Consider the following 12,822-nt stretch of genomic DNA (forward strand, 5'->3'; position numbering starts at 1 on the left):
TTATTTTGGATGCGATTAATCGTTTGACAGCACTAATAAATATAAATATAAATATAATATTATCTTATAAATATAAAATTACAAATATAAATATACATTTTATATAAATATCAAATCTTTGGTTACTGATTGTCTATTATTTGCTGTAATCTCCTTGCAAAATGCTTGACACTAAGATTTAATAAACAAGCTTGCCTTAAAATGCTGGTTGTTACGAGGATTGATGCGATAACATGACACAAAGCAGTCAATCATCAAATCCACATCAGCGCTCTGGCAGCCCGCACCCCTCGAGAATGGCTTAGTAGGGTTAAACAGAAGACCCTGGGAGAAAAGAGAGAGCAAAGTTACACAAAACTAGAAACACAAGAATAAATGTTCTTCATTCCCTTTAGACATGTATTGCTCTGTAATTGTTTACTCAAAAAATGGTCCTTCTCACCTTAAGGTCCATGACAATTGACTGAACTAGGAGAAAGATGACAGAATTGTCCTCCCAGTTGATGTAGGTGCAGGCTTTGCATAGTTTGACGCATGCGACGGCCGCACTCTCTGTCAACTGTCTGCTGCCACTGTGTTGTCCCAGAGCCTTCCGTAGACTGTCCACAAAGGACTTCTGTTGAAGACAACAAAACAGCTAGGTTTGTCTCCAAAAACATTTGCATGCACAAAACATATGTCTGTGATTGGTTCCAATGCTCAACTTCAAAATAAAAGACTTTGGAAACAACAGGAGTTAATAAAAGATGCAGCAATAGAAGTCTAATTCACTGTGTGACCTCTGACCTTGTTAGCTTTCTCCTCCCCCCCTACTTCTTTGGTGATGCTCTGAGTGATCTCTGGACAGAGGATGAGGAGGATGATCTGTAGCGGCCACACAGCAGCCTTTCTCTTTGCACTCTCTGCAAAACTGTCCACCAGGTCGAACAGTTTTTCTGCACAGTCTGCATACACAGAAACACCCAGTTTAATCTTTACACATGTAAATTTGGACTTCATCAAGCAATCTAGTAAACAATTCAATCTGGATATGAGTTATGCTGTCACTAACCAGCCATATCAGCCTGTGGTCTCTGATAGAGCATAGTGAACTCATCAGGGTAGTGTTCAACCCAGTTCCAGAAAGCCTGACACAAACATATCAGATATATTTACTATCATTACCTTCAATAAGATGAGAATTATTCAAGCAAGAAAAAAATTATTAATCTATTGTACTGTTTACAAAGCACATACCTTTTCCAAACTGCTGATTACTGCAAGCTGAGCCGGCTTTTTCAAAGATTTGAATTTAAGTACTGTTTCTGAAGGGAATATGCAGGAAGTTATCAAGCAGTTTAAGACCATATATTTATTTAAATAAATGTATTTTAAATTATTTATACACTACATATTTATTTACATTTATTTGTGGCTTAATACTTGTTCTGTGCCATATTTTGATTCTGATTTTAACTGTGCAGCTTTAGACTACCCATATAATTCATCATCAACAATAAACTTTCAGAATACTGAAGAAATAAAATCTTCATAAATTAGAGCATGCTTTACCTTGTAGGAGTCTCTTTAATTTGGAACAGTCTACGTTGATATACTGGATGAGTTCAATGTCATGAACATCCACTGTGTCCTCTGCACAAACTGTGAGCTCTTGCAACCTATGAGGAGACATTGGTACATTAAAGTTAATAATTCGTAAAGCCTTTAACTGTTCAATTTGTAGTCAAACAAGAAAAACAGCCCAGCATTTATACAAATTACAAAGACTTGTAATTATTAACTTGTAATTATTAGTTAATATGGGGGTATTTGGGTGGCTGATTCACACAAAGAGGTCCTAGAACAAAGCCCTGTGGAACCCCTCAGTTTGTTAGAGAGGTACCTGGTGGAGATACGACTGAAGACGGCATTGAAGTTGTTGCAGCTGAGAGAGAAGAGCACGGCAGAGGCAGAACTGCGCAGCTGAGCAGCGTGCTGCTGGCCCTCACGGTACGAATGCAGGAAGTGACAGATTTCAGGGAGCAACTGTTTTACCAACATGGCCTCATCCAGCCTCAGGCAGTCCTTGGGTTGCTGATGATGGACACAAATACACAGTATACTTTATTATTTCTATTCTCTCTTTTTTTATTTTTACTGTGTGCTGTACCATACTGTGTTTGTAACATTTAATAACATCTACTGTGTTGTAAGCTGAAAACCAGACTAAAACTACAGAGAGTAGAAAGCGCTTCAGGATCAGCAGCATGCAGGAAAGGGGGAAGAGAACAGAAATGAAATCCAATGACAGAGCACCGAACTAACACATTAGTGGATCAATGTACTGCACGCACACTGGGTCAAGCTAAAAGCCCTAAATGTGTAACAATGGTAGATGGGAAGTTCTATATTATATGGCAAAACTTCATGACTGCCAAAACTAGTTAAAGAATAAAGTGTTTAGTTGTCTTGAAGGTCCTCAAATTTTAGTAAACAAATTAAATCCTGAACAGCATGGAAGAAAAACGTTTTTTTTTTCTCTGTACGTATACCTCCCCATCTCAATGACATAAAAGGAAATGACATAAAAAGAATTTTGCAAAAACAAAAGAGGACAGTGAACAGCTGTGTAGCATCTGGGCAAGCGAAAATTAATAATCTATACAGGAAAATCCAGACAATCTCAAGACGAGGAAACACCTGCAAATGTAATAATCTCCTTACAGGGCCAGTTCAGAGCCATCTGTCTGGGAGTAAAAGCTTAGATTTAATTGTTTTACCAGGGCTCTGTGTCTAAGACTTCATGAGTACATGAGTTCATGAGCAATCATAAAACATTTCAGGACAGTTTCTGCTACCTCTGTCCCTATAATGTCCCTATGAACTAAAGTAATTTAAACTCATGTTACTCATTAGCTAGCAAACTGAAACGACTAGTCATTTCACACTACTGTTCAAAAGTTTGGGGTCGGTAAGATTTTTTCATGTTTTGCAAAGAAGTTTCTTATGCTCACCCAGGTTGCATTTATTTGATCAAAAATACAGAAAAACGTTAAAATTGTTAAATATTATTTATTTAAATTGACTGTTTTCAATTTTTTTTAAATATATTAAAATTCAATTTTAATATATTTTATTTTTGTGATTTTTTGTGCAAAGATGAATTTTCAGCAGCCATTTCTCCAGTGTTTCTTCAGGATTCTTAATTAATAAAAAGTTAAATAGAACAACATTTACCTAGAAATCTTTTGTAACATTATAATGCTGTTAAAGGGTTACTCCACCCCAAAATGAAAATTGTCATTAATCACTTACCCCCATGTCGTTCCAAACCCGTAAAAGCTTCGTTCATCTTCGGAACACAATTTAAGATATTTTGTATGAAAACCGGGAGGCTAGTGACTGTCCCATTGACTGCCAAGTAAATAACACTGTCAAGGCCCAGAAAAGTATGAAAGACATCGTCAAAATGCCATCAGTGGTTCAATCTGACATTTATGAACCAACGAGAATACTTTTTGTACGCAAAGAAAACAAAAATAACAACTTTATTCAACAATTCATCTCCTCCGCGTCACCATAGCACCATTTTGGAGAGTATCCACTGAACGTAAACTGCGTATACTGTTCTACTTGTCTGTGTCAGCCGCACCACACGGATACGCTTTCTACGTTTATTTACACTTTGAGTTGAACGAATACAGCGTATCCGTGTGGTGCGGCTGACACAGAACAGCATACGCAGTTTACGTTCAGTGGATACTCTACAAAATGGCGCTACAGTGACGCGGAGGAGACAAATTGTTGAATAAAGTCGTTATTTTTGTTTTCTTTGCTTACAAAAAGTATTCTTGTCGCTTCATGAAATTCAGATTGAACCACTGATGGCAGATGGATTATTTTGATGATGTCTTTCATACTTTTCTGGGCCTTGACAGTGTTATTTACTTGGCAGTCAATGGGACAGTCACAAGTCTCCCGGTTTTCATCCAAAATATCTTAAATTGTGTTCCGAAGACGAACGAAGATTTTACGGGTTTGGAACGACATGGGGGTAAGTGATTAATGACAAAATTTGCATTTTGGGGTGGAGTAACCCTTTAATGTGACTTTTGAATTTTTACTGATCCCAAACCTTTGAATGGTAGTTTACAGTTTCGATTATACCAGGGCATAGTTAAAAAGTTCACCACATTCAGTTTATTTCTACAGCCTAGCATAGTAAAAGAAACAGACTAATAGTGGACAAGATCAGATCAGAAAATTTTTTTTTTAATAAAAATTACTTTCAATATCTATAAAAATTTATAATAAAATTTATGAAAACTTTTAGGTCAAGATGTGGATAGGCAATTATGAAACCATTGTAATTGTAAAGCAATTTTGCATTGCGTTCAGCAACAAAGGTGAAACCACAGCAATGGCAGGACGTAAGACAGCCAAAACAAGCGACAGGTCAGATAAAGTTCACTGTGAGATAGGACGAGCTGCTCACCCCTGCCAAACACTTCTCCAGTGTGTCCAGGATAATCAGCTGGGAGAGGTAGAGGTTCTTCTCGGCGGCTTCGCCAAAGATCCGCTATGAACAAAAGACACACAGAAATGTGACATTAGCAAGACTAGAAGACACTCTCAACTGATTGCAATAGAGTTTGAAATGACCATGTTCCTAAGCTAACAGTGTAACACTCTAAGCATAAAAACACTACACAGGCATACATTTGTTAAAATAGTTCATTTTTATCTGCCATCTTGGATTTATTTGTGCAATGCCAAGGCAGTTCACTCATAACAGAGTGACTGGAATTTCAAAATTCAATGATCAAGATGGGAAACTTGAATGTTATAGACATGGACTTACCATGTTGTTCACATTTTTGAGTATGTTGGTCAGACCGTTGATGACGAGGGCAAATTTGTACTTGGAGATGTTGATCAAACATTCTTTATTGTGCTCTGTGCTCACTTTGGTGTGGGTGCTCTGCTGTCCTGTTTTAATTGGGAGCTGTGAGTGAGAGACAGACAGAGAAAAAGAGAGCAACTGAAACCACCATTTAATTTCACTAAAAAAGATATCTTACTGACCTCAAACCTTTGAATGGTAGTCTATTTTTTTTTATTTGACCAACAGCTGATTTGTTTTCAAATATACTTTCAATTAATTTCAAGTAAATTATAATCAGATCAATTTAAAAATTATAGTACACTATAAACTATAGTCATTAAGAAATAACCCAAAGCACAAAACTAACCATTATATTTACAGTCGTATCAAAGGAAGTTAAGATAGAGAACTCTTGGGTCTGGTTAACAGGTGTGAACGTTGGGTTCCTGTGGCCCAGCTTTCAAAGCCTGTGTTATGGCTTTATTGAGAGCATTGGGTGGAGAACAGCTTGTAACATGTGGGACGCACAGACTGCAGAGCGAGAGGTCGAACAGTCTTAAATTTGACACACCCACCCCTGAGAGAACATCCAAGTACTTAATGCACCAACCCATACATCCTGGGTCTAAACGCTCAAACTTTAGGTGTTAAAACAAAGCAACTCCAGCTCTACAGACTTCCGCCCTGTGCTGCACACCTGCGGGCCAGCACATCTGCTCTTGTTCTCTCCAACACACACAAGCAGTTAAAGTCTGTGCAATGGGAGTGTTGAAAGCACACATGGCCTGGCCATCTTAATGAAGCGTATGCGGAGTGAGGGGGTGGAGGCCTCTCCCCCCTCTAAGCGTTCCCTGATGAGGAATTGTTCTTCACTGTTTCCAACTACTATGGCTCCCTCTCTGGATCAAAAGAACTTTGACTTCAAGAAGTTATACAGCTTGCGAACAACTCGTGAATGCCAACAAACTGCTCTAATATATTAAGCTGTGGTGCTTATTTGCCAAAAAAAGTTTAAATCAGACTTGTAAGTTGTAACATGTCCCAGTTCTGTCCTCCACACTTCTCACCATCATTTTCAATCTTTCCTGTACTTTCTATTTAATTAAGTGAAAAGAAAAAAAAAGCCAACAAAAGTTTGAAATTCATTCTCTAAATAACATCTGACTGTAAAGGTCAGTAAAAAAAATATTATTTAATACTTTTCTTAAGCATGGATGCATTCAACTGAACAAAAGTGATCAGATTTAAATTGTTTTCAACACTGATAATAAGAAATCAGCATATTAGAAATACTTATGGATCACGTGACACTGAAGACTTTCATTCAGCTTTGCCATCACAGGAATAAATAAAGTAAAATACACAATAAAATGCAAAATGGATATTATACATTTATACAAATCTATATTTAATATTTTACTGTATATAAATTATTGCAGAAGTATTAAGTATCAACATGAAAGTGAGTAGCTTAATCTTGTTTTTTGTTTTTTGGGGGGGATAAATTACTCCTTTTACGTTTGGTCTATTTTACAATATTATATTTTGACTATTTTTTAATTAAATAAATGCAGCCTTGGTGAGCATATGAGACTTTTTTCGAAAACATCAAAAAAAAAAAAACATTTGAAGAGACTAAGTCCAGAGACTAAGTGAGGAAGCAAATTAAATCAATTCATTAAAATGTACTGTTTGAACAGATTAATTTAAAATGGAAAAATTGAAAAATTAAACAATCTGAGACACTATTTTGATAATTACAAGAATAATCAATATATTCACAATGTTGCTTACATTTTAAAACACCAACAAAACCACTGCAAAATACACAGTGATTATATTGAATACAATCATGCAAAGCCCAAGAACAGACCATCAATGGTGTCAACTTAACAACTGGACAGTTTAGCAGACTAGCCAGTAATGGTCTGTTTCCTTAAGACATACAATTATTATCACTCAAAAATGTGTCAAATTAGCCCAAGAAAGATTAAACCGTTATTAAATCTGATATTTCAACAAATCTTAGCTCATAACCTTTTTAAGCCATGTAGGCCTATATTTGTGTTGCGAGTCACTACCGGTTGCACAGTTGAAGTGTCCTGACAATAGCAATGGCCAGTGCGTCGGCATGTCAGAAAGACTGAGAAACCCTGAGGTTCCCTCCTTCTTTCCGGCCAACTACTGTGTGGCCCTAAGAGAAAAGCGCGTAGCTGGAAATGAAAGTCTCAAGACCGGAGAAGAACCGGCGCACACACTGTCTGCACACTCATAAAACACATGCACTCTCACAGAACACATAGCCCAGCCCTGTTGACATCCATTTTAATGCAGGATCCCGATAGACAGTGAGCACTTTGTTTCCCAGGAATGGTTTAAAATTCCAGAAAGGTCAGGGACCAATCGCTTCCCTTATGTGCACTTTGGCAGAACCGGCCATACTCATGTGTGCTATGAAGAATGGACGGTATATTGACCGAAACCACAAAGACAATAAAAAATATTTAATGTAAATCAACTTTAAAATTACAGTTAGATTAAACTTTCATGGGCCACCATTCAAGAAAAATATGACTTTCCACCCCTGTCACATCAGTTGGAAGGGTCCTTCCAAAACGGCAGGAAAAAAATATATAATTTAGCCTTTTTCCTGGATATTGCTACAATTTGACCAAATCTAATGTTAAAAGGATAGTTCCCCTAAATATGAAAGTATTCTCATCATTTATCAACCTCATGTCATTCTAAATCTGTATGACTTTCTTTCTTCTGTAGAACACAAAAGTATGTTGGAATCCAAACAACATTGTGCCCCAGTGACTTTCATTCAAGTCATACAGGTTTGGGACGACATGAAGGTAAGTAAAGAATTGTATTTATTTTTATTTTTTTGCTATGCCTTTAAGCTTCTTACAGCAAAAATAACCGATCAGAAACTACCTAACAACACCAATAAAGTTCTCTTAAGTTTCGTACATCATCCAAAAGAAAAAAATCTATTCAAACTAGGGATGCACCGAATGTTCGGCAACCGAAATTATTCGGCCGAAAATAGCAAAAAAAGCTCTTTCGGTGTTCGGCCAAATAAGCGAAAAGACCGAATAAATTGTACCGAACAATGACGTGACGCGATCAAATAGCAACCAGCGCAGAGTGAGAGGCACGCACTCATAATGCAACAAACATGTCAGCAGTGTGGAAGCATTTGAAACTGTCCGAGAAAGACGCAAAAATCATTACAAGCACCGACAGCGAGAGACTGTTTACAGGGTATATACAGGAATCATGGAGTTAAATGTAATACCTTTTAAGACCTTTTTTAAGACTCTTTCCATACATTTTAAGACCTCATCGCCACTACAAGTTTTAACCGGTTACATCTGCGACACTTTAACTTACATTTACTATATACTGTTTGTAAGATACAGATTAGGGCTGCACGATAAATCGCATGCGATATTTAACGCGCATCACGTGCGTGCTTTCACATTGAGCAGCATTAACTACACAGAGCCGTTGTTCACTGACGAGCTGTGCAAAAAATCGCGCGAATATGAACGTGGTTTTGCGCAGCTCGTCAGTGAACAACGGCTCTGTGTAGTTAATGCTGCTCAATGTGAAAGCACGCAGGTGGAGATTTACCGCTGATTACAGAACCGGCTTTCTGACAAGATGCGCATTAAATATCGCATGCGATTTATCGTGCAGCCCTAATACAGATACTTACTTCGAACTCCTTATCAATGCAACATAATTCATAAGGGGGGAACGAAGCACAAGAGAATTAATTGAGTGACTAACCAATGCAACCCATGAAACAAGAATTAGACCAATAAACAAAACAACTGACAAAACTTATTGAGGAGGGAAAATAAAGCTCTCCGAGCTAACGGGGCAATGAGTTCGCACAGTATATTCAAAAGATGTATTCGTCACATCAACTCTTATGTCTGCAAACCATAGCTGTTTTGTGGAACACTTCTCATGACAAACATCGGAGTGATCAGATTGCTTGAGATTGCGGAGTGCTTGATTTGATGCAGACTTGACAGAGTGTCAGTATTGCACCTGATCGTGTCTGAATGATCATGGAAGTCGCGAAATTGAAAGTGAACTGCGACTACGAGCGCTCATTCACATATTGATAGCGGTGCCCTGATACGCGAAAATTATATACAATATTAGAATGTTCGCGGGAGCGAACACAAAAACCGCGGGATGGTCAGAAATTCAGCGAGAGCGGGATCAACAAGCCCCACGCTATCACGCAGTGGTGCAGTCAGTCAGTGAGCGCTGTAACGGATGACGTCAAATCTTGCGGGGTTCCATAAATAAACTACACAAAACCCCACTGTTCAGACAAATATACATAATGAAAAGATGATGCAAGATTTAATACCTTGGAAAATGCCATTTAAGACTTTTTAATACTTATTAAGGGCCTTAATTTTATCTAAATTGATTTATCAACTTTTAATACCTTTTAAGACCCCGCGGACACCCTGTCGATGAAGAAGCAGAATCTCCTGACTGGCGAAAATTATATACAATATTAGAATGTTCGCGGGAGCGAACACAAAAACCGCGGGATGGTCAGAAATTCAGCGAGAGCGGGATCAACAAGCCCCACGCTATCACGCAGTGGTGCAGTCAGTCAGTGAGCGCTGTAACGGATGACGTCAAATCTTGCGGGGTTCCATAAATAAACTACACAAAACCCCACTGTTCAGACAAATATACATAATGAAAAGATGATGCAAGATTTAATACCTTGGAAAATGCCATTTAAGACTTTTTAATACTTATTAAGGGCCTTAATTTTATCTAAATTGATTTATCAACTTTTAATACTTTTGAAGACCCCGCGGACACCCTGGTTTAGTACTGCAGCGCATGTCTTCGATGAGAAGAGGAATTGTTGCTGGTATGATGACTGAAATCGTGAAATGGCCTTAAACAATTAAATACACTGCAGAACGTTATGTTTTCACGCTTGAATTGCATGTATTCTGACGGCGCTGCACAAACTCGCGGCGCTATCTGCTTGCTATCTGCTTTACCAGGGTTCAAAGTTCAAAGCGCGAGGAATATCTGCGCGTCAGTTGCTCGGTCACATTTTTATGATTTTTTACAAGGCATGTGACAATGCGATACGTACAACGTATTTTAATAATGATAATAATCATTTATTATCTCTGTTAATACATTTATTATAACATTCACACATAGTGTTCAAATTAGGATCTGTGATATTTTCTAATGTTTTAAAAGAAGGCTGCTTTTAATTGTACAGTAAAAAATACATGCCTGATTCAAGAAGGGGGTCTGATGGCCTAATAAATATTATTTTACCAAATTATTAATTTTAAGTTAAATTGTGCTTTGTTGGTATAGTGTCTGCTAGAATGTTAAAAATGTTCAGTGTTAAATATTTTTAAATTGTTGTTTTGTAATTGATTTTTTCTTTGAAAAGCAAGGCAAAACAGTAAAAGAACATTTTGGCTATTTAAGTTATGCAATGGTGAAAAAAATTGGCAAAATACATGGGGTAAAAAAACTCGAAAAACCGTGTTCGGTATTCGGCCTTCGGCCCAGTGTTTCATTTTGTTCGGTTTCCGCTTCGGCCAAGAATTTTCATTTCGGTGCATCCCTAATTCAAACAAGTGTCATCTTCATACATGTAAACACTCTTCAAAATCTATGTAAAACACAATGTATCATCAACCTCTCATTCCTGACTCAGATCTCCCCCCAGAGAGAGGACAGATTAGTTTTCCATGACCATGCAATGGCATCTGTGAGGTCATTGTTTCAAGGTGCTCTTTGCATTCGTACAGCTGCTGACAAGGCAATAACCACCACTGAGAACTTGCCTATTGCAAGAAAGAAAAAGCCACACATCACTGACGATCAGCTTAAACAATCGATCCTAGTGTTATCCGGTAGTTTCCATTCAGGAATTCTGCAACTATGATCTGCTTGCAATTGCAATTGAGGTGAGCAGCTGTCATTCAAGTCATGAAAACATACAGAGCAAGAAAAGTGCAAGAAGCTTCAAAATGTATTATGCTTTCACCAAACAAGTGCCTTAAGCTCTCTGATCTCAAAAGCACTAAACCGGCTTAGCCTAAACTCCTTTTCACACTTTCATTAAACTGTTATGAGCCCCTAATCTGCAGCGCCAGCCGGACCCTGTGAAAAGCCTCTAAACTTTAGACTGACAAGCATACCCTTGTGGGGTCGGAAAAAAAACTGCATACTTTAGCATACTTTTAAAAACAGTACTTATTACAGAAATAATATACTACAAAAGAATATAGTGCAAACTCAATGTAATGTTTTTGGGCACTTAATTGCATGTCAAATGAAAACGTTATATAATAATAATTACTTTAAATTTATATTAAATGCAATTAGTTAAACTTAAAATTGCTTTCAAGCAGATCCATTGTCTTTGAAATCTGGTTTACGTGTACTGGTGAATGTACAAGCAAGCAAGCATTTAAGTGTATTGAAGCTTGTATGTCAGTTATTTAAATATATTCATAATTACACATTTGTAATGATGAAATTTATATTTAGTGCATTTAAAATGTAGTTATTGCAAATGTAATACTGAAAAACACACCAGAGTTCAAATTAAAATTTAGTACTATACAAGTGTTTTAGTATCTTAGTCAACACGTCAACTATTTCTTTAAACCACAACAAAAGATTATTAGAACAGAATTATTTAAATTGTACTTTAAAGTCAAACGTTTAATTTTGCATTATTGCAAAACACACTTTTTAAAAAATATATGCAAGTGTGTTAAGGAACAAAATGAAAGTGTACTCTTTTTAAGCACACTTAAGAGGCCTTTTGTTTCATTAATATTATATCACATGCAGGTACAGTTTTTGAAAATATACATTTAATATTTGAAGTACACTACAAATGTATATTCAGTACAATTAAGCACATTTCTTTTTCACAAGGGCAGGGACAAAAAACAACCACTTTGGCTGTGACAGCAGGGCCAAAGGGATGCATGTACATCAAAACAGTAAAAAAAAAAAAAGCTCTTAACTGCCCAGCTATTTATTAGTATTGATGGTTATCAAAAGTGCACTTGGCATATGCTTTTGTTTACATTTAACTGTCTCTAATTCGTCCCAATAGTATAATAAAATGTCAGAATACTAATATCACCATGATCGTGTGCATCGTTATAATGACATCCTTCAAAACTGCTATTAATTTCTTTAGATGACACGTTTTTGATTAGCAAAAAAAAAAGCCGAGTGCACTTTTAAGGCTCTAAGAAACAGAATCTACAGACAATCATGTTAAATTCGTGAAAAATTACGTATGACAGGAGCCTGTCACAAACCCTGTGCTGTCATTGCCTCTTCAGGCTCAGAAGACGCGTTTTTGCATTCAAACCCGTCTTAAAGTTTCAGAAAACATTCAAAAACATAGATCATTGATAAACTGACATGATTAGTCTTTTAAACAGGGTTGCATGCACAGGACTGTAGGCTGCTTCAGCTATGCTATTTCATCTCTCTGTATGTCAACAAGCACGGAGGGAGTCCGATTCCTTTTGTTTATATTTAGCCAGTGCGCGAGAGCGACTCAGCTGAACATTCATCAAATCAATCACGACCCCACAGCCCAATATTTGGCTTTTGCTGCCAAATACAACACATCAGGCCTGAATGAAGACATGCACGTATTGTATTTAGCCAGTGCAAGCCCAAAACCACCAACCTCGCATCTTCAACATAAACAACGCGTATGCGTGCATATGCATCGTTTGCATGCTCGCTTTTTTTGGCCTTGAAATGTCAAATCCCCCCAGCAGTGATTTCTTTACCTGTTCGTCGAATCGAATAATGATGGCCTGGACCCATTCCACGGGCTTGTGCGCCGCCATGCTCAGGCGGATGCGCGCGCCGCTATGTCTCCTATCAAT

General features: G+C 37.4%; 1 protein-coding gene across 2 annotated transcripts in view; it reads right to left on the reverse strand.

The window, feature by feature from the left end:
• Positions 1–12,822, reverse strand: part of nf1a (neurofibromin 1a) — an 85,891-nt gene extending 73,069 nt beyond the window's left edge. For both annotated transcript variants that reach the window (XM_016478856.1, XM_016478848.1), the window contains exons 1-10: positions 12,724–12,822; positions 4,841–4,984; positions 4,475–4,558; positions 1,883–2,073; positions 1,552–1,658; positions 1,237–1,304; positions 1,052–1,127; positions 787–944; positions 443–616; positions 196–324 (exon numbers count right to left, since the gene is read on the reverse strand). In XM_016478856.1, coding sequence (XP_016334342.1) covers positions 196–324; positions 443–616; positions 787–944; positions 1,052–1,127; positions 1,237–1,304; positions 1,552–1,658; positions 1,883–2,073; positions 4,475–4,558; positions 4,841–4,984; positions 12,724–12,783 — 1,191 coding nt within the window. In that variant the 5' untranslated portion in view covers positions 12,784–12,822. The remainder of the gene's footprint in view (positions 1–195; positions 325–442; positions 617–786; positions 945–1,051; positions 1,128–1,236; positions 1,305–1,551; positions 1,659–1,882; positions 2,074–4,474; positions 4,559–4,840; positions 4,985–12,723) is intronic.

Source organism: Sinocyclocheilus anshuiensis, unplaced genomic scaffold, assembly GCF_001515605.1.
Source record: "Sinocyclocheilus anshuiensis isolate Anshui unplaced genomic scaffold, SAMN03320099.WGS_v1.1 scaffold1170, whole genome shotgun sequence".
Classification (NCBI taxonomy): domain Eukaryota; kingdom Metazoa; phylum Chordata; class Actinopteri; order Cypriniformes; family Cyprinidae; genus Sinocyclocheilus; species Sinocyclocheilus anshuiensis.